General features: G+C 38.4%; 1 protein-coding gene across 1 annotated transcript; it reads right to left on the reverse strand.

The window, feature by feature from the left end:
• Window positions 1–329: 329 nt before the first annotated feature.
• Window positions 330–22,473, reverse strand: cdc42ep4b (CDC42 effector protein (Rho GTPase binding) 4b). The gene is made up of 2 exons (XM_084434578.1): window positions 22,143–22,473; window positions 330–3,084 (listed from the first exon to the last, which is right to left on the reverse strand). Exon 2 carries the CDS (start codon window positions 2,889–2,891, stop codon window positions 1,911–1,913), a length of 981 nt encoding a protein of 326 aa, XP_084290704.1. The 5' UTR covers window positions 2,892–3,084; window positions 22,143–22,473; the 3' UTR covers window positions 330–1,910.
• Window positions 22,474–22,788: the final 315 nt, after the last annotated feature.

Consider the following 22,788-nt stretch of genomic DNA (forward strand, 5'->3'; position numbering starts at 1 on the left):
CAAATATATCCGATTCTACAAAATGGTGTTCTCTTCAGCTCCTAGTGTGCTTATAATGTCAGATTACAGGGCCAGCACTGTTGACTAATAACGTCAATCAAAAAAACTCAAATATACATGAAATGAATAACTGAACATTATGTACATATATCAAGAATGGAACACTTAAATTATCTCCCCGAAACATAACCGTGATCCAAAGTGCACAATAAACAGTTAATACTTGCTGAGATACCAGGATGTTAATCATCTGCAATTATTTGATGTTTTCTGTGGTGCACCTATAGTGTCAGTTTTATGGCAAATTTGCTAACTGTTGTTATAAAACGTTGTTTATTTTTTCTTGCTAGTTTGTGAAAGTCTCATAAGAGAGACCTAAATGTGAAGTGTGTAATTTCTGGAGCACTAAACAGAATTTCAAAAATGACTAATGGTAGATGCAGATGTTTGAAAAACACCAGTCAAACAAATGCGTAGCCCCGCCCCCAAACTCACATGATTGGCTGAGCCGATGTTATGGAATCCATTTAAATGTTCCAAATCACCATAAATAAACTGAATACTGCAGAGTTTTTATTATAATTTTTTTTTTTATGAATTCCATTTTGGTGCTGCTAATGGCAGGGAGATTACACACCTCTCTTTTTAAGGAAAATCAAGTGAAAGCTTTGAAATATAATGTGACTGTGGAATGAGTCAGATCTGTTCCATCCGCATAAACAATATCTGTAAGATAATATTGCATAATCTCATTTTGAGATTAAAGAATTTTAATAAAAGTTTAACTGACGCAAAGGGTATGGCACTAACTCACAGAGTGGCTATACAAGTCACAGTCTTATCACGGGGTGATAAGTCTTATCTCTCTTCAAAACCTAAATACAGAAATACGAAGAATTACAAGAGTCATTCAGAGATGAAATCCCCTCAATAGCCACTTCTGCTGATGAGCATGGTTTGAAGATCGAGGCACTACGCTAGACCCTGAATAAGAGCGCTACCCCTTCATCTCTGAGCCTATACAATGATAATCAAATAGCACACTTCTCAGCCCTCTTGACATCAATCCTCATTCACACACGCAAAATTGACGTCGTCATTGGTTCCACTCAGACTGATTCTACTGCCTCCAAACTGCTCTCGGGTTCTGTATCCCATCAATCCTAAAGTCTCCAAGATTGAGAATTTCATGTGACCCGACAGGAAATCCTCTTAAACACACATGGACCACATGGCAAAGTCCAGATCCACTACATAAACAACTCTCAACAGGAAAAAAAGGTAACATATGCCAGAGATAAAGCGTTGTGTTGAACCTCCAAACACGTTTATGGCATTCTAATCATTACTTCAACATTTACATCAATACAGATTTGTGTACAAGGCAAAATTTAGGATATAACTTAAAGATGGAATCAAAAACTGTAAAACATAGGAAACTTAAGACTGTTGGCAATAGTTTGGAAGTCCAAAGGCATAAGCGAGCTGCATCCGAGCTGCATGTCGATCATGGGAGAATATGAGGTTTGGTTCCACACAAACCTCCTGTATCAGCGTTCCAAGTGGTCAACACTGGAATTCATTAATGATACTCACGAGACCGCAATTACCATTCGAAACGGAATTTCCTCGCCTCGGCATATGCAAACACACAAGCACATTCCTCTCAAAGCTGTGGTGGCTCTGGTGAAAGTCACTAGTAACAGAAGGTTTGTATACCTGAACTAGGAATTGTAGTGAAAAAATATTTAGCAAGGGCTAAAACATACGTTTTCCCTTTCATCTCCATTATAAAAATCAGTCCTCCATGTCAATGTACAAGCTTTGCATTCACCAATCGACCACAACCCACCTCCTCCTCCTCTTCTTTTAGTCATTGCAAAGACTGTTATGGCAACTTACAGCCCATTTTACACCCTAATCTCGTCGTCATCGTCATCATCCATGTAGGAGAAGTCTCTGTCGTCTTGCACTCGAGGTGAGCTGTACTTGATGTCGTCCATATTTCCCTCATAAATCTGATTGTGGGGTTTTTCATCCAGCGCGGTGGACCCTGAACTTGAGAGGGAACAGCTGTCCAAGTGTTGATGGCTTCTGGTTTGGAGCTCTGGAGTGTAAGGGTTGGTGCCTGGCCTTTGGCGTGGAGGCCGGATCGGAGGAAGGGGGTCCTCTTCCTCGACTTCATTGGGAGGACTCTGGGGCGGCGAGCTGCTCTTCCCCTCTTCGAATCCCAGATCGTCATCATCTAAGCCCTTCTTGTCCATCACACTCAGGATGTCGCCCAGCATGGAGGGACCCAGATCAATGTGGAAGGACATGATGGACTCTGCATGTTTCATGCCTCCGGTGTAAGGAACTGACGGACGCAAGTCGGTCAGCTCACCAAAATTCCTCTCGTCCAGCCCCAAGTCCGAAACAGCGGGCGCTGCAGCTCCGTTAAGCGGCTTTCCATCAACTTCCGGAAAGTTCTTTAAAGGACTTGAGGACACGCTCTTGGGAAGGTGGATTTCTGTACCTCGTCCTGCGTTGTCATCATTCAAATATGGCAGCGAGATTGCATTTTTTACATAACTTGGCGAGCCTCCAGGGGGCGCTAGTTTGGATTTGTCAGGCTTGTCGCGATTGACCGACTGGGAACGCTTGCTGCTTCGGAAAGTACGGGAAAGGAGGCTCTGTTTAGGTGAGCTCTGCTGTACCTCCGGCTCCCTTGGTGGCTCCCCTGAGCGGCTGCTAAGAAAGGAGGTGTCCCCGAAAGCATCGCCTCCTCGCCCCACATGCATAGTGTGACGGAAGTCTCCCAGGGGTGCGCTGATCATCTCTGCAGTCAGGTCAGCACGAGAGCGCCGCTTTGACTGGGAGGACGAGGACACAAGCTGCTTCAGAATAGGCATGATGACTTCTTAAATATTGTCCGCAGAAAAATAAAATCGCCAAAGTCTTTTCTCGCCAAGAGATAGGTCACTCTTTCCTCTGACGGTGTAGATCCAGGACAGTGGTCAGGATGAAAACTTTTCCAAAAACCTAGGACACAGCCATTTTTATCCTTAAAGTACAGTGTCCTTCCTTCAACATCTGACAACTGACCTATAACAGAAGAGAAAAGAAACAATAAATGTCATTTTATTTTACACGGCTGACATTTTATTACCTAATCTGAGCTGGACAGTCAGCAACTGTCAGCTGATGGAAAATATTACAATTATATTGAAATTATACATGATACTTGGAATTTCTGGAGATTTTAAGCCATGCTGATGACTTCACATACTAAATGTAGGTACTAATTAGTTTTAAATGGATTAATTATAGGAGAAACTTCCTTTGAAAAAGAAAAAGGGGTGGAAAAAAAACTAAGCCACTTGAAGTATTACATAACACATTAACAGAGAGGTGGAAGAGGTTGGAAAAGGAATTCCCATTTCATCCCATAAGCCATGAACCTTTTTATTGTTCTTGGAGGAAGTGCGGTCATGAAAGGGTGACACGTTGCACGAGTGTTGATTTACTGAGCTCTTGTTACTGAAGGATTTACTTTTGCATGGTGGTCACCAAGTCACCACACAAACCAAAGCTTTGTACACTTCCAACTCTGCTTCCTATGAACTTGTGAACCATCTGTTTACTCAGAGGAATCTGGAATTAAACCACACAAACGGCATGCCAAATTCTAAGGCCTAGGATCAGCTTTCGAAAAAAAAAAATTGACTATAAACGTGTGTCAATATACAAAAATTATCACAAAAAAAACACACACAACAGACTCCTCCCATGAGTAAATACTTCTATATTCGAAAAGTAACATAGAACTGCGATTGTAATTTAGAAACAGTTCTTCAAACCAGTAAAGAAGTTTTAATGAAAGTAGCCTTGCTTGAAAAACAAATACAACAAAAACTGTACAGATGAAACAAATAAAAGGGTGCAATGCAGATATTGGGTAGTAATGCATCCCAAGGCACAAATCCAAGTCACAAATCCCCTTTCTTTCCAAATCCACATTCATTTCATGATTACATAACCATGAGCTCAGAGGATCCTGGGAGCACAGACTTGAAAAGGACTGCATTTCTTCTTAAATTCAACTCCATCCAGTGCAGTATTCTCTGTAGCGTGTGCCAGGCTCTTATATCATGCGGAAATCTAGACCTTTACACTGTGTTGTACTCCACTGCCTGAGATTTTCCTTCCAGACCTGCTGACAAGGTACTTTTCCCTTTTCCCCTCGACACCTTTCTTGCATTTACACTCTTCTTTTTGACTGCTTCTTCCTTTTCATACATAACTAGGTACTTTAAGCATTCTACTTCCAATTAACTATTTGGGTTTTGCAATTCTTCTAGTAATCTAAAGGAAGAATGAACCAAAACATTAGGATAACATTCTCATTTCATTTGCTTCCATTAGGAGGCTTTCCTCCTGATACTGATTTGCATTTATTACATTCATTGTTTGAAAGCTTCTTGATTCATGTTCATTCCGAAAATCAAAATGACTAAGCAAATGGCTAAGGTGGTTCTGATGTATGTATAAAGCAAGCAACCAAGTAAATAAAGTAAATAAATACATAAAGTATGTAATAATAAAGTAAATACATAAAGTAAGCAAATATGTCAAACAAACAAGTACAATATACAATGAAAGATGGAGTATACATGTAGCATTCTGGTAAGCTTTTAAATAAAGCTAAGATTTAAAAAAAATATATTAGTTTATTATTATTGTTCATTCATCTTTATTGCTTGTAAACTGCTGCATACGAGCTACAACCAGTTCTTGATTCCCAACTCTATTTGAAACCACTTTTTCCAGTCTATTTTTTTCTTCGCTTCTCCGCATCTTTCTCTTAAAGCGAAACATATTGCATGTCTTGGAAGACTAATGATGGTTGTATCATCCTATTGTAATGTCACTGTAGAGGGTATGAAACAAAGGGAAAGTAGAAAAAGAGAACGACTGAATACGAGAGAACTCCAGCGCTCTTTGGATTCACCGTGAACATTTTGATCCCCAACTGTGCGCTGTGATTTATGGTTTAATAATCTGATTATCTGCTTCTTTACACAGGGGAGGCCTATTAGCCTGGACTGACCACCAACAGCCAACAAAAGACTCAAGACGCACCAATCACTCAAACAAACCATGATCAAAGACAAAATTGTACGACAAACAAAATGCCAAAAAAGTCAGATATTTCTGAAACTAAGGTTGAAACATAAAAGCGCTTGTTGCCGTCTAGAGATGGTAGACGGTAGTCTACAATTTTGTTTTCAAACATGACTTCATAACCATTCCAGAGTTGCATGCACGCCATCTGGATGAATGAGATCCAGGCAACAATATCCCAAAGACACGTCACCCCACCAAAAACATTTGCATCTCTGACAACAAAAGCCTATTGAGCGACGGTAGCTGTGAGAGAACAGAGGAGGGTTTGATAAACGATAAGCTCTCCACTTGAGTCAAAGAACTGGGCGTCCCAGAGGAGGATTCAGCTCTGCCCGCTGGCAGATTGACCTCATTGTTGAATCACAGCATATCGCCCCACTCCAACGTCCAGATAGATTATTGTATCTGTGTTTGTATGAAGCAATGCAAGACACCCTAGTGTAAGACACCGTCCTGTGTCTAAATCAACAAAAATATAAATCAACAATCAAAAAAGGCCATTTTTAACATCAGGACATAATGATCTTAAATTAAAGGTACACTATGTAACTTTTGACAAACAAATTGTCTTGCAGAAGAACATTGTAGCAAGATTATACTCTGTTCATGAATATGACGAGTCATGCAGGTATTGGGCTACTTCGCAGCAGCTGTGGTCCCGCTCAGGCTAAATTAGTCCAAATATAACATATTATAAGCGTACCGTTGTGATTCAGGATAAGACAAAACACGGTTTGGAATGTGGATTCATGATGTACTCGCTCATTACATACATTTTGTAAAAAAAAGTATTGGTACAGACAAAGCTGTCATACATCAAATGGAATTCAATACATTCAAATGGTAAAACAAATGATTTATATATTTTAACATTATAGTTCTTACAATGCCATTTCAAAATACAGTGGCTTTGACTATGCTGTTTATGTTGTAGAACAAAATGTGAAAGTAATATTAACCTCAGACCTCATTTTACGTAATTCCCATAGGAACCCATGCCAAATTAGCCATCCGGGTTGGCCTACAAATTAATGTCATAAATCACAACTGAACAGCTATTGCTCCAACAGTATGACACTTCATTATTAAGCAATGTATTTATGGCTCACAGGGCATGATTAATTATATATTTAACTGGTTTTCTATAAAGTTGAATTAATTCAGTTTGTTCATTTAAGTCAACTGTGCCAAGTATTTTTAATTTGTTTAATTAAAAAGAGTTTAATAATTTGTAAAATGAACCATTCAAAACTGAACTTAGGACATCTGACTTAATGAGAAATTATGGTTGCTATTGTTAAAATGAAAAAGAGGTGTGATTGAAACAGCAAAATTACATTTTTAAATAATGATGTTATACTTTTTGTCAACTGTGTTGTCAAACGCGATGAACTGGTTTTGTCTTGGGTCCTTTTCATGCCTATTTCCAGCAATCTCAGCGTCTAAACGCTTCATTTACAGCTACACTCAGGGGATTTCAGAGCATGTCATTTGTGTTCAGCATCATTACACACATCAGTACAAAATCCTAACAGCTCCTGAAAGACAACACACCAGCTTAAGATCTCTCTCCCCCTCTGGACATGTGTGTACATATCAGAGCTCACTGGAGACCTACAACTTTACAGCTGGACGGACCCTCGTGATCAAACTCCGTGAGGGTCTAACCACACATCTGCAGGGCCTCGTTTCAGCGGGACCTCGTTTCACAGGCTCCAAGCTGGGATACCAGGAGACCCGCTACGGCCTCGTCAACATTCCTAAGCGTGAAACACACAAACACTCTCACAAGAAAAATATATTAGTCTGTCTCGTCTGGCAGGAGGCCGTTAAGGCGATGATGGTAGAAAAACACGGGAAGGATTGTGGGTTAAAAATGGAGAAATATTTTGAGGTTTGAGTATGAATGTGGCCATCAAACCCACATTTACATAACACACTTTTATGTACGCGAGACACACATCCAGAGATTAAGACCAGGAAAAATAAAGCAACTATGGTATAAATGATTCACATCTTCACCACAAGCATCATTTATCCCATGCTGTTAACTCATGATCTCACGATCTCTTGCGTAAGGTGTCCTCTCATGCAAAGCTCATGGAAGGAAGTCAGATGAGACGATCCACTAAATGAAACACCAGCTGTCGCTTGACATTATTGTACTTTTATTTATAGATCTGTTTCAATCTTTTAAGAGTAATCATTACTTATTTAACAGGGTACTTCTGAACTCCGGAAAAGATCATAATTATTCTTCCAATACAACTGCAGCTCTGTCAGTCTGTTTTTTTTTTTTTTTTTAAGGTACAAAACTCTGGAACACAAACATTATGAATAACTATATTACACATTACATCAGAATATATATTCACACTTAGACAGGACATGAAGTGAAGCACATTAGGAAGGACTGTATTCACATTAGAGCATAACATTACAATTGTTTAAAGGGATAGTCCACCCAAGAATGAAAATCCTGTCATCATCTTCTCTCCCTCATGTCGTTCCAAACCTGTGAATCCAAAAAGTGATCGCATCTCTTTAGCAAATTTGGACTAAACTGCTCAATTCTTATGTATTAGTTTTACGATCTCTTTATGAACTTTTTAAAGCGTCAAAGTGGCAGTTGCGTAGCTGCCGATGGAGGGAGAGAAATCGCTCAGAATTCATTAAAAATATCTTCATTTATGTTCAGAAGATGAACAAAAGTCTTACGAAAATCGAATTATTACGGTTTTATTCATTTACCTTGTATTTTGCATGGGATCTACTACTTGAATGAGTAGCTATATAAATGATCTTCACAAAAAACACTATACATTTAAACTTATTTGTTACATTTGTCCTAGTAACATCAAAGTCCCTTTTAAGGAAAGTCCGTTTACTCGGCAGCCATATTTGCAACGCCACCGGGCAGCTATTTTGGGCATCCAAGACCATCCTATCTATCTAAATAGGGAATACTGAAATCTCAAAAACTGCTTGCCGAACTCATTATTAAATAACATATTTAAAATCAGCAACAAAAACTGACAAAATATTCCCTAAATGTTGTTGCTTATGCTCAAATAGCGTTAAAAAAGTGAATTTTTGGGGCTAGTCCAGCCAATGCGCATGTGCAGTCTCAGTCTCAGGTTTCTAGCGGAACCAAAGACGCAATGATTGGCTGATTGATTGGTAAATGCTGATTGTATTCCATGTTGCACGTTGCAGTTTCTCCCTATTCATAAGTAATAGGAGTGAACCATCTTCCACTATCTATAGTCATTGGTAACATGCAGAAAAGGCCTATGCCAGCCTGTAATTCATTGAGATCTGGGACAGCAGGATTGAGGCACATTCATCCATTTGATTAACGTCCGGACAACACACTACATAATCTCTTTTAAGACTTAACATCCCTTTAAGAGTCTCTGCTCTTGGAGAGGTTGCTGGTGTCTGTAAAACACTGAGGATTTCTGTGTGTCTGGCACAATGACAGATTAAACACACAACAGCAGTCAACTCAGCCATAAACTATCAATACAGTTTTGATTGTTTAAGGCTGATTTGACTGCTGTTAAGTATTTGTAGTATCATACTACAAATGTAAGCAAGGGTAGACATACTCTAGGAAGTACAGCATTACACAGAGACTCTGTCTGCATGATATTGCAGGAGATTCACACCACAGTGTGATATTCCTGACAAATCATTCATTCTGAGTGCTGCTGCTATCAGTCATAAAATAATTCAACTGTGATGTATGCATTTATCAAAAGAATACATGTTAATAAAGTTCATGAAGTTAATGAAGAACTTCATGCCGCTGGTGGTTGGTTACAGTGTAAACATGGTCCATTTCACTGTAGGCCTTCTGCATAAAAATGAAGTACAAATATATATAAAAAAAAATTGCTTTATTAACATGAAAAAAACTAAATATCATCCTGATAGTCCCTAACATGTTAACACATTTTCATTGAAACCAGGAACTGGTTGAAAGCATAAAAAAGCTGAATGGTTTTCAGATGTTATTATTGACTACAGTTACAACCTGTTTTTCCTGTTAACCCCACCACAAGCCTAAAGCCTTAAACAGACAGATATTAAGTGGTGAATAAACAGATGGAAAGGTAAATGAGATACGGGGAAAACAGGAAGACAAGACACCCACCAAATCAACCAATAGAATCCCTTCTCACACCCATAAACACTGTAGAAAATATTTTAACTGTAATAAACGTTAATGTGTGTATACATTTGATCCAACACCATGGACACAGAGGGAGAGAGAGAGACACTTATCTTATCAATAAGCAGTGATATGAGTGATAGTGAAGAGCAAATCATTTGAATGCAAACACTGTTTGAAAAATACCACGAGTATGAAAATTGGACATTTTGAAGACCGGTCTGGTCGCTCTTTGCCATGCAATCATAATGAAGGTTGCATGGAGTTTTGAAAGCAGCATAAAAGTAGTCAACAAGACTAGTGCACTATGTTCCAAGCCTCGGGTGTCATATAACCATTTCAACTAGGGCTGAACGATTAATTGCATTTGCGATAATATCGCGATATGATGAAATGCGATTTTTTAACCGCAAAGCTGCGATTACAGTCTGGTCACGTGACACGCGAGAGTAAACCAGTCTGTAGGCTATTGCAGATGAAGCATCAACTTGGCACGCTACGCATATAGGCCTGGCTACAGGAAATAACAGTTTATGTTTAATTTATTTGATATTGTGTTATAGATTCTCTCCAACGATTCTGTATCGATTAAGATAATTTCAGATTTATGTCTGAGCTTAGTTTTAAACACAGATATGTGATGACGCGTGTGCTTTATAAACAACCGTATTCTGCTTGCTTCTAATTCCCGTCTCACACACACACACACGACACCACTCGAACCTTACGAGAAATAATCTTTAATAGAGGGTTTTCACGACGCGTCATCAATCCGGAAGTCGGCCATTTTGGAGGCACTGAACGTAAACAGTGCCATTGAACTGAACGGACTCGCAAATTTGGCTGATTATTGCTTCTGAAAAATGGTCAAGTTTTGGTCTGTACTCATCGGTCGCACCGAGAAAAAACATTTCTAGTTCTATAGACTGCCGAAAGTTAAAGAGAAGAGTGCAAAAAACTGATGAAAGATGGCGTTTGTGGTTGAGAGAGGCACAGCATCAGCCACATGTGTAAATGAAGCGTTAACTATGGCTAAAATTTTGACGTAAAATAGTTAACTATGGGTACGTACATACACACTGTCAATCCGATTATCTTTGTATCCGATTGGAATATGATCTAAAATGATGTCCACACTGTATTGCAACTGTTCAGGTCCGATTTGTGTGTCCACGTAGCTCTTTGACAACACGGCAATGATGTTGCGTTGATGGAGGGGTTTGCATTTGCAATATAAATGTTTTCTTATTTAAATTTTACAATATGGAGATGTGTAGCCGCTGCGCTGGACTACTGCGTCTCGAGCTGCAGAACTGTAGGAGGCTGGTACTGTATGCACAACTCTTTTTCCGCGCCGGTTTCAAAACACTTTTCAAAAATAATAATTTTCTGCTTGTCCGGCACTTTGCAACAACAAAGTTGTTTGTTGAAAGAGCGTTCAGACTGGTGGATTTCCTGATATGTGATTTGAATAGGATATTAAACCACATATGGATGTAGCTTGAAACGGATTTCATGTGCTTTTTTTTTGGACTGACAATCTGAACGTAGCCAATGTCGAAATAGAAGTAAGGACTAGTTGGAGAAGCTAGCTCGTTCAGATCTTTACCGCATATTACCTTAAGTTTGTCAAAATGTTGAGCTCTTTCCTGCTTTAAGTCCTTCTCTATATGATTTAGCAGCTTCCATGTGTTGTTCCCGTGGTTTAGACATCAGAAATTAGTGTAACAATGTGTTCAGTAGTACATAAACAGTGCAATCCATACTGTTGTTTACATCCGAGTACCTCCAATATGGCCGCGCATCCGGGTAACTTACCAAATCGTGACGTAGGTGAAAACCCTCTATAAGGTTCGGAAAAGTTGAAGCGAATTACAAGAACATTCGCGGGCTTCATCATTGCACAAGATATGATAGCCTACGTGCGGTCTGCGTGATGGTACTTTTGTAGTGCGCGGTCTCGCCCGCCGGTATTTTACTTACAAATGTTCTACGAAGGCATCATGTCTTGGAATGCAGTTGGCTTATATTTTAAAAAAATATGAAAATCACTGACAGAAGCTGCTTTCAATTTCAAATACGCACGCGCGCTTTGCGAAGAGCGTTTGAACATGCGGCTGTGAGCGACTCCGTCTACGTGGTTAAATGTACTTGCATCTCAAAATGCTTTTATGACGCGAAATTAATGTGACACAGTCAGTTATATCTTAAGTTATTAAACAGACAGGACAAACCACATCTTATAATTTCAAAAGAGATGAAAACGTTCAGAGTCAGACAGCCTATAATCTTAAATAATGAAAGCACTCTTTGTTTATTGCTTGTAATATTTTTTTCCCCTCTTTGATATTTGTTTTGAAGCTATATTTGTTAAAATTATTAACATGTAATTGTATTAATTTAGTTTTTTTAATGTGTAATTATTATAAGTAGGCCTACTTATAATTATGTAATTAAATATTTTAAGTTGTATTAATAAGATCAATTGAAAAAAAAAAAATGGGATCGGCTCATGAGGTGCCTAAAGATTCCCTTCCCTAATTTACAATGATTTATTGCTTGTTTTTGTTGAATATTGAATACTAGAAAAGATAAAGAGCTTAAAAAATAATCGCATAATAAATCGCAATCGCAATATTGGTAGGAGAAGAGGGTGGATGTCAGGATTTTTCAGATTTTAGTCTGTTCCTCACATAAATGCTATTGTATGGGTTCAGAAGACTGGGGATATATTGCACAAGTCATATTAACTACTTTTATGTTTTTTTTTTTTTTTCATCTTTATGAAGTTTGACAGCAGCAGTTCTCATCCACTTATTATACTGAAAAGAAAGATCAGGATATTTCTTAAAAAGTCACTTTTTGTGCACCACTGAAGAGGGAAAGTCATACAGGTTTAAAATGATATGAGGGTGAGTATGTGAGTAAATGATGACTGCATTCTCAATTTTGGTTAAACTATTACATGGAAAAGGCAGGATCATTAGCAGATTATAACTCCATCAGCAAGGTAAAGGAGAAAGAATCACACATGCAAAACACCTCAAGAGTTCAACCACATTACAGAGTAATACTATCAGCTTCCCGGTCTAGTTTCTGAAAGTTTTCTCTCAGCTTGGTCCAGACAGGATATTATGCAGTAGCTTAGTCGGCATTCAGCAGCAGCCAGCGGGGTAAAGAGATATACAGTACTGTGTGTGTTTGTGCTTTGAGTTTCTCTGCCAAACATGCTGAAACTAACCACAAGGATTACACGCTAGAATGTAGAAAACACTAAAAACCATGTTTAAACCAGCAAGGCCTCATGTGCCACACACAAACACACCTTTGAGTCTTTCAACCGACCAGTCTGACTTCACACTTAACGACATACCTCTAAAAGAAGCTTTACCTTTTCGTCAAAACCACTATTATGGCTTACATTTTACAGGAATCATTCTTCTTGCCAGTCACTTTTCGGCAAGGTGAAGGTTGCAGCTCTATAATCACAGCATATAAACAGACAGAACGTGGCCTTACTAATCAAGTAGATGATTAACTTTCCACATCCTTTCCACTCCACATTCCTGCCGTTTTCCTCTGCCAAAAAGCCCATGGGTTCAGACTTAGCCAACAATCCTCTCACAGCTGTGTAATTCTGCACACAATCAGAAAACTTTAAACCCAGGCTGAGAAGAGCGCAAATAACAATCGATTTTGAAAACGAAAATTGCATAATCTGGTTTGAAGGCTAAGAAGAGCTACTGCCCATAACCCTTTCCAAACGGCACAGACGAGAATGAGAGAGCCAGCAGCGCTGCGTCTTCCCTGGGTGTTGCCGACAGTCTTGGGGCCCGTGTGTCTGGGACACACAAGCATGAGTGTGTTGAAGAGAAGCAGACACACATCGGGTGGTGCCATCTTGGCAGAGGTGCTACTCGACTGTGCGCCAGCAGGCTCGCCGCAGTCCTCGCAGGGCATTTCCATCCAACATCTCGTTAGACGGAGAGAAAATGAGGCCAATGTTACATGTCTCTAAACATTTCTGATAGGGAGAGTGGGCAAGTCGTCCCCTTAACCTATAGTGGTGTATTTGTGTCACATGACCACTTTAGAAAGTGTCCATCATATAAGCACATTATTTAATATACTTTTTTGCATTGTAGTCTAAATGAATTATGTCAAAGCAAATGTATCCAGCAGCTCTACAATATATATTTAATAAAACCAATTTTCAATGTAAAAGTATTGGCATGATTGCCAAAGCTTTATACATTAAACAAGTAATGACAAGAAAAAGCAATATACAATATAAGAATAAAAAAACAACATCAATAAAAATAGTTTTAAAACAAGGCACCAAGTACTGAAATAAATACATAAAGATAATCTTTAAAATACTATATCAAATTGGTGGATTATTCAAATAATCTGAATTTGGACTTTTCAGGGCTGATTAATGAAAATGCAAATGCAATGCAGGAAACTTTTAGAGAATTAGTTTTACTTTCTCATTTATATTCATTATTTTAATAAATTAATTGATTCCTCAATGACTCAAATTACCCCTTGGCGAGCCACGGCTTAAATGGGAGTACAAAGTTATATTTCTATGATGTTTTCTTTTCCATTTCGCCTTGAACTACAATAGGTGTATCTGTGATCCATCACGTTCTTCCACCCATGCTAAGTTCTCCACACAGCTATACAATTTATGAAGCACTTTGCTCAAGTCAAACAGATAAAGAGGATATTTCCCAGCTGACCTTCTCAAACATCTTGGTATTGTGAAATGCAAACTTTGGACAACTTCTTGTCATTCATCTTTTCAGTCTGGGTTCAAAAGTACAACCATTTTGGAACATTGTCAACAAAACTGTTGAAATCTGAACTGATTTTCACCAATCCTACTGTTTCTTTGAGAATATACGCAACAATAAAATGTGTCTAGGTGAGTCACTGAGAAAGGATACTTAAGTTGTTTGTATTATACATTAGACAGTATAAAGCCTGTCTTTCAAAACAACTTCCTTCACAGGTTCACAAGACACCAGTCAAGCAGCATTTTTCAAGGCAGCACTCATGAAAAGGAAGGTCTCTAATTTACAACTTTCTGTTTTGCTCATAGGAATTCCCCATCGGCATCAAAAGGATACAAGAGGACCTCGAGTAAACTTAACTTGCAACATTCAATGATTGACATTGTTTTACATCCTAAACAGCTGAATAAATTCTAAGGGGCCGTTCACACAGAACACGTTTTTCCATTCCATTTTGTTTCTATGTAAACAGGCGCTATACAGACGTGTTTGACCGTTGCGCCCGCGTCTTGCATCTTTTGCAGCGTCTCGCGCATGACATGGCATTATAAAAACGCGGTTTAAGTTAAAATAATCTCAAATTTTAAAGACGTGTCTTGAGACCTTGTGGTTTTTCAGAGCAAAAACGTGTTCTGTGTGAACCAGCCCTCAGACTGGTCTCAACTTATTATAATACATATTATACATTGAGAGAGAAATCACTGAATTCTCCTGAACAGTTTTCAATTGAAACAATCTCGTCTGAATGACCTAAAAAGACAAGAAAAGATAAAATTATCGTAATTGCAAGATGCCGATTTCTTTTTAGGTCTTCTTAAAGCTACACTGTGTAATTTTTTTAGTTGATTCTTAGCAAAAAAACACTTAGTTCTTTCAAAAATATATGTGCTCATTAATGTATATTTACTTCTTTCAAGTAATAAAGTATTCTCGTAAGTTTATAATCTGCCATTGAAAGTACATACGGGTGAGGGGTTCGAATGGCGGTCGCCATGTTGCCCCTCCATCTTGAAACTACATTAGCCAAAGAGGGACATACCTGTAAATTCAAGCTTCGCCTTTCGCGCTTTACACTCAGTGACTCAGAGACGAATGCGAGGGGGAGATTACTCGCGACTGCCGGCAGATTTGAAAGATTGCTGATGGAGGATCACGCCTATTTTCGAGGACATGTAGCAGAGTCGCCAAGGAAGCGAAAGAGATAATTAAAACGTCAACGCGACAGGCAAATCAGCAAGACCAAAGTCAATACTGATTCCCAGATGGAAAGAGCAAAGATTTTAAAACGGACGCCAAAGTTCGTTCGTTCATCTTCTCGACAGGTAATTCAGCCTATTTGTGTAAATTCAAAGTTTTATAGTTGCTTGTCTAACCATAGCATGGTAGTGCATAACGCCAGAACGACCTCTAGTATAACTTGCGTTACTTTTCCTCACGTCAATGGTGAAAAAGTATTGTTTACCTTGTAACATAAATCTGTGCTGCGACGGATCACAGGTGATAGTTTTAAAGGCGCAATTGGACGAAGTCGAACTGGAAGCCATGTTAATCTTGGAATAATACGGCCACCGTAGGAGTTAAAACGCCCTCGAAATTGAAAGGAACAGAAACTAATATTCACTGGGTAGTCATATACAATTTCACCGCTAGATGGGGGAAAATATCACACAGTGTAGCTTTAACAACAACAAAAATCCATTTGCTGTTGACTATTTCTATATTTTTTTACAATTTTTTTATAAAACAGCATAATATCTTAAAACAGATGGCATGTTGGGTATTTTACACAAGTTGGAAGAAAGAGCTTTTTATTCAATTCTAACTTATAATTAAATGTTCGAAAAAGATATTTACTGGTCAGAAACTTGTAATCACGGTAATTGTGATGTCTACAAAGCATTAGACAATCTTAACTCTCCTGCAATAACAACACACCAATTAACTTAAAGTTTAAAAAAAAACCTTCTCATACATGACTTCTCATCAACTGATAAAATCCTTGTAAATCCTCTCAAGTGGTGACTCAACATGGTGACAGCAGTCTTTGAATATGTGTGTAATGCATGCATGAATGATGTGGTTTAAGCACTGATTGCTAACGCACAGCTGTCAGTGTGGTTCAGCTCTAGTAGGTCTGAAACGAGCAAGGTCCACTCACTCTACACCCTTAAACCAGATGTGGTTTAGAAGATAAGAATAGCTCCAAAATTTAAATACACAATGCACAGTCACTATTACAAATATTTACCATGGTTGCCACCAAAATATTATTATGACAATGGCTAACACAAATGAACGCAATGCAGAAGTAATAATAACTGCAGAAATTACAGGCAGTGCCTTTGGTAAATGTAGTTTCAATAGCAAAACTAGTAGCAATAGCGTTAAATGCAGCCCAAATCACTTAATCTGAAACCAACAATACTTAAAGACCATGATTGATTCCTATCGTTTAAAATAGGAAGCCTGACTGTGCAAATCAGTACAACACTCCACCTTTAACACACTCAGTGACCTAGTGTGTGAGTTTACTGGAGCATTTAAGTGTTCCTCCACAGGATAAGGCCTCTGGAAACGCCCAACTTGTCTATTCTCAAAGACACTGAAACTGTGGAAGCAAAGTCACAACGATCACAATACACTTAAATAAATAGAGCTTAAAGAAGAAACGATCTTAAGTATGAGCCAATCCCTTTACACAAACAAAAGTAAGAGAAATATATATCTATGACTAGACCTCAGTAGACATTCTTACCTTTGAAACTGTGATAGTTTGCTAATTTTGTGGAAGCTTGACTATTTCACAAAATAAATAAATAAAATAAAATAAATCCCCATTCACATGGCAAGTTCTGTAAAGCTGGTCTGAGCGAGCACAAGCAACAGTAACTAAAGAGGGGCGAAGCTTAGTGAAGGGTCAATTAACCCAATTACCCGTCTATTTTGAAAGAAACACAACTGCTAAATTGCTAGTAATCTATGGAAATATAAACATTCTGAAGACCACACATGTATGGGTCATGTGTCCATGAATTCGGGCCACACTTGTGGGTTACTTTGAGCATTATGACACTGAGTGACAGAGGGCATGTTATGGATCTATAAGGATATTGGATTACTCAAGTGAAGCCAAGAGCATCTGGGATTGGAATGGACACTAATGGAGAAAATAACTGTTCCTTTTCTCTTTTCACCAGCCATATGCTTGAGGGAGACTACCTGTTACTCTATGAGAAGAAAACTGATTGAAATTGAATGATGGGGAGATATATGAACAATGGAGAGGAGAACTATAAGATAATGTAAAGAATAATGTACAAATGAAGAGACACGGTGAGAAACAAAAATGATTGTTTTTCCTTTTCTCTCTGTGAAAAAGATGTACCCAAGCAAGTGTCCTCACAAAATGGCTTTGGAAATTGTTATGGCCATTATTGTCTTTGTCTCTGGTGTTATCTTGGTTCAGGATAAACACGAGTATCATTAATGAGCAACATCAATGAGCTACCGGGAAATATCGCAGTTCAATAAAGGTGCTAAACAGACACACTAATGGCAACATTAACAGCTTGGGAGCGAGACAAAAGAGCAAAGGGCCAAAACCACAGAGAAAATGGCTACCTATATGTGAAAAGCGGCCAGACTAGTTGTCGGGCTGTGCCAGCCAGGTATTAGAAATAATGTGCTTCGAGGTTTGAACTTAAAGAGAAACAGGACACTCAAGTTGAGGTCCACTTTCACAGGGAGTGATGCCGATACTGTTACTCCAAAAATGTGTGGCTCAACCCAAAGAAAATCACCTGTCATTTGCTCAAAGGAGTATCTTTTTGGCTGCTACACAATACCAGTGTCTTAAACCGGTTTCATGCCTTTCAACACCATCACACACCACAGTAATCATGAATTTTTTGTTATGTCAAAAATGAGGGACTCGAGCAATGAATCTCAGTCTGAAACTTGACAATCATCTTGAAACCAAAGAAAGGTTACTTAAGCACCATGTTACTTCATGCCTGAGTATGTGAATAAACTAGTTCCCTATCAATGAGTTCATCAACATGCACGAGTTCATTACTTAGAAAATGAGTAATCCACCAATCATTTTCAGCATAATGTCAGCTGTTAGTTAGTTTACATACCACAAATGCCTACAAGTTAAAATTACCATAGTCTCACTTAGCAAGACTTCTGACTACCAGGATACATGTTTAGTGCAGTTTATGGCAGTTCATTCCAGCCAAGAACAGTAAAAGGTCATCATGTAAAGTGACCAAACACTGTCTTCTTCTTGTTACCTGGTATCTGAAATAGTTGGGATCTCAATGAAAGTGACCTAAATGGAAGAAAATTACCAGCCAATCACTTTGCAATAGCTTTTTTCAGCTCTTTTTGTACTAACTTTGGGAGGTCTGTGGGTTTGCCATATGAAGCTATAATGACTTGAACTGTGATTATCAATGTCTAAAATTAACCATTGGTTGAGATTTTTTTGAAGACGTTGAAACAGTTTCTTATTTAATTTTCCAGGAATCCATATCATAGCTTCCTTAGTTGTGAATACAGCAGCAGCACAGATTCATATCAAGTCAGTTAATAACGACTGCAAGCTACGCTAGTTAACAAGAGTTAAACAAGGTCTTATGACAGGATTCGTATGGACTAAACGCTATAGGGCTTTGGTCTTCTTGGTATAAGAAGAACTGGCTCATTGCCTGGTGTCAGGAGGAGGTCAGCCTGTAGGACTGCAGGAGGTTTGGTTTCAGAGGAATACGCTTCTCTGCCGCTAGTATGTCAGATTCCTGAGGCCTCGGCTGGGCTCGCAGGGAGATCGAGTCGTCTTATTCAAGTTCATGAGGAGAGGAGACAGTGCAAAAATATTGACTCTTGGCAAGACACAGAGTCGTGGTTTAAATAGTTTTACTTTCCCTTGAGGTCTGATATGAATGCAGTACAGTTTTCCCAAGTTCAAAGTCTTCTACATAAAAGCTAACAATATCTTGCAGGCATTTCCTATCATTGTATAATAAATAGCATGCCGTGCTGCTAAAAAAATGTTGCATCAATAATATAAAAAATAAATGCTGCTTTTGACCTTTCTATTAATCAAAGAATCCAAAAAAAAAAACTAAAACACAATCATGTGTCATGGTTTCCCCCAAAATATTAAGCAGCACAACTTTCTTCCACATTGATAGTAATAAGAAATGTTTCTTGAGCACCAAATCAGCACATTAGAATTATTTCTGACGGATCATGTGACTGAAGACTGGAGTAATGATGCTGAAAATTCAGCTTTGACATAGCATGAATAAATACATTAAAATATATTCAAATAAAAAAAGCTTTTAAATGTAATAATATTTCACAATAGTACTGTTTTACTGTGTTTTTGATCAAATAACTGCATCCTTGGTGAGCATTAGAGCCTTCTTTCAAAGGAATTAAAAAACCCAAACTTTTGAAAAATAGTGTATTACTAGTGTTATAAAATATTGCTTTTAAATTTCAATCTTATAGCCTACAGCTTGATCTTCACCCTAACATGTGATTTAACTTCAACAACAAAACCTGCAAATGTCTCTTATAACACAACGGGGACGGGTGGGTGTTGTAGTTGTTATCTAGAAAGGCCAGGAACACCCATGATTAACTAACCACCATAACGAACAACTTACACGCAAACCTACAGGCTAAATTTAGGAAGGTTATGCTTTCAAAGCCCCCCAGGTTGAACTTTAGTCCTTTGAGCACAGACATGTCGACCTCCTGTAGTGTGTGTGTCGACAGCTGGGCTGATTACATCACAGAGGAATAAGGCTTTCTGAGGAGCACAAAAGAGTCATGCTGCTGAGTCACAAGAAGGCCACCGTAGTGATTGAACAATAAACTAAGAATTATTAATACAGTTGATGTGAGTCTCTTCCCCTCTAAAACACACACACACACACACACACTGCTGCAGCTAAATCATATCACAGCAGGAGTGGATGGGCAAGCAGCCAGCTGTATCACTACAGATCCATCCACACACACTCACTCACTCAAGCTGTACACACACATAAGCACCAAGCAAGAGGCTGCTGATGCATTTCAAGTCAAAGTGAAATAAAAAAATGTAATATATTTGAACATGTTTGTAATATAATCAACCTTATTATATTTGTAATATAATCGACATGAGATGGACTAAATAATTACTGGATTTTAATTTTGGGGTGAAGAAAGTAACTAAAGAAAGAAAGTTTACTCTGTGTAAAACGCAGTTGCTTGAGAGAATGTTAAGGTGAGAAAAATTAGGAAAGAAAAAAGTGGAAAAAGACCAGACTGCATTTATCTGGCCATCTAGCAGGTCGGCCTTGTAACACGCACACACACGCACACACACAATGACCTTGGCCCACATCTTCCATGCTACAATTTAGGCCAGAACTGTCTCTCTGCTTGCCGGCTCTCCTAACTGGAATATCATAATGAGCTCAGGATAGCTTTAACTCCGGGTATACAGTGATTTGTTTGGTGTCTGTCCAGGCAGATGCTGACCTCAGAGCACTGGCGGCAGGGTTGCTAATGCCACCTTTCACAAATATTGACACCAAGAATGATAAAAATGTCAAAGGTTAAGGGGTCAAAGCCCTAGACCACACAACGCTCAAGTTATAATTCTGCATTACTTTCACTTAAGCTGTGGTGGTGATCATTCGTTCCTGATAGAGGAATTAAAAGGTTTAGATAAATCAAGACTCCTTTCAACTTGGAGCAACAGAAAATATTCACACAAAAAAGGTAAAAAAAAAAAAAAACCATGATACTCAGAAGTTGACTGTGCTGTTGAGACAACCCATTAGGGTCAATCAATTTCACTCTGATAACCTTTTACAATACCAGAGCGCTTGCCAGTTTTCTGCAAACAACAGTTTGAGCCGTTAGAGTAACGAACTGTGAAACTGCAGCCATCTGACCAATGCGCATTATGCAACAGATGTGGCCAACAGGTTCAGGACAATATATGGAGAACACATCTGGAAATTCACAGGAAGCTCTTGGAATACTTCACCGGATTCCTGTTTCATTGCAACGTGGACTTTTTAAGAAGTGGTTACATAACATCTACCACTGGCACACTTTAACAGCAGCTCCAAGGTCCATCCAGGCATTTAGCACCACTATACTAATGACTCAAAATCACAAGCTCCTTGTCTCCTGCAATCCCAACAAGCAGCACACGTCAACGCCCCCCATTAGAGATCACTTGTTAACTGCTAACTCACTTTCACAATCGTCTGCATTGGTAGCCTATACGAAAGCCCCAGACTCTAAATCTGAAAGGTGAAATTCAGATTGTGGAGTAAAATTATGTTGCCTCTGAAACAGAAGTGATGATTAGGCCTAACTGATTTAACAAGATCTATCCATAAAGGTCAGTGTACCACACATAGCTGATAAAATACAAATAATGCAAATATAAAATAAAACAATAAGCCAGATATTGATGAAATAACATAAATATTAGCATTTGATTCAATATAATTTAGGCTATTATACAGAACTCAATGTACACATCTGTTATTGGGCTAAAAAATATAAAAAGTTATCAATGAACATTATTAAGTTAATATAATTTGTTACCATAATGTAAACATTTGATACATTATTTATTGCATAAAATGTAGGGTAAAAAAAAAACATGATCACAGCCCAAAGCAAACTAGGCTACACACAGTACTAGAGGAATGTTTGAGACTGACGCATTCAGAAGTGTACAAAAAAAAAATCTCTTTGGGACCACATTTGTTAAGTCCATTTGAGAAGATACAGATGAATGAGATATCTGTCTGACTGGCCTCTGGAGTTCAATACAAGACACTTGAAGAGCAAACGCTTCATTGTATCTTTATCTAACCCAGTGAACTTTTATCCAAACTTCTAATGGAACCTTGTGGGATGTGAGCAAAGGTCGAACAAATAACTTAATTTACGTAATAAATAATAAAGCTTTTTACCACTGTTTGCAGCGTCGTATTCGATCCCAGAATCCTCAATGCCAAGTTGAGCTTCTCATCCAACAACAATGGACCAAGTTCAATGGAATCACACTCCAAACAATAGAGTCCGTAGAGTGTAACAAAACACAGGTTCAGCCTGACATATGTCTCCGATATCCTTTAAACAGCTTTATGTGGGAGTAACGCGTTTACAGATAATAAAAATGTGTTAAATAGGACACACTCCGCCGAATCCTGAGGAGCAGACCTTCGCGTAATGACTGTAGTTCAATGTGCGATGGCGCACTAATGCGGTTCAAGCGTCCAGAGACCGTCCTCTGACTGTGTGACGAGTGACGACGCCCCGCCCCCTGCCGTCCACCCCGCCCCTTTCAATGGTGAGCTCAGCCTCTCATTGCCTTTTAAAGGACCAGTATCAAATTTACGACCAAATACACGACTGTATACAGTGAATTAAGTTTGCTTTTGGCGTCTATTAATTTTAATTTAAAATAACCTTTACATATCATTCACATTTTATTTATATTTTTATCATAATTTGTATTCATTTATACATTCTTTTATTTTTTATTTAATTTATTTATTTATTTAATACACATTAATTGTATTACTTTATTTATACACATTTATTAATTATTAATGT

This window comes from Rutilus rutilus (genome assembly GCF_951802725.1).
Source record: "Rutilus rutilus genome assembly, chromosome: 16".
In the NCBI taxonomy this organism is placed as follows: domain Eukaryota; kingdom Metazoa; phylum Chordata; class Actinopteri; order Cypriniformes; family Leuciscidae; genus Rutilus; species Rutilus rutilus.

Bases quoted from the DNA above. Each gene is read 5' to 3' on its own strand.
- cdc42ep4b (XM_084434578.1), bottom strand. From the start codon at position 2,891: ATGCCTATTCTGAAGCAGCTTGTGTCCTCGTCCTCCCAGTCAAAGCGG.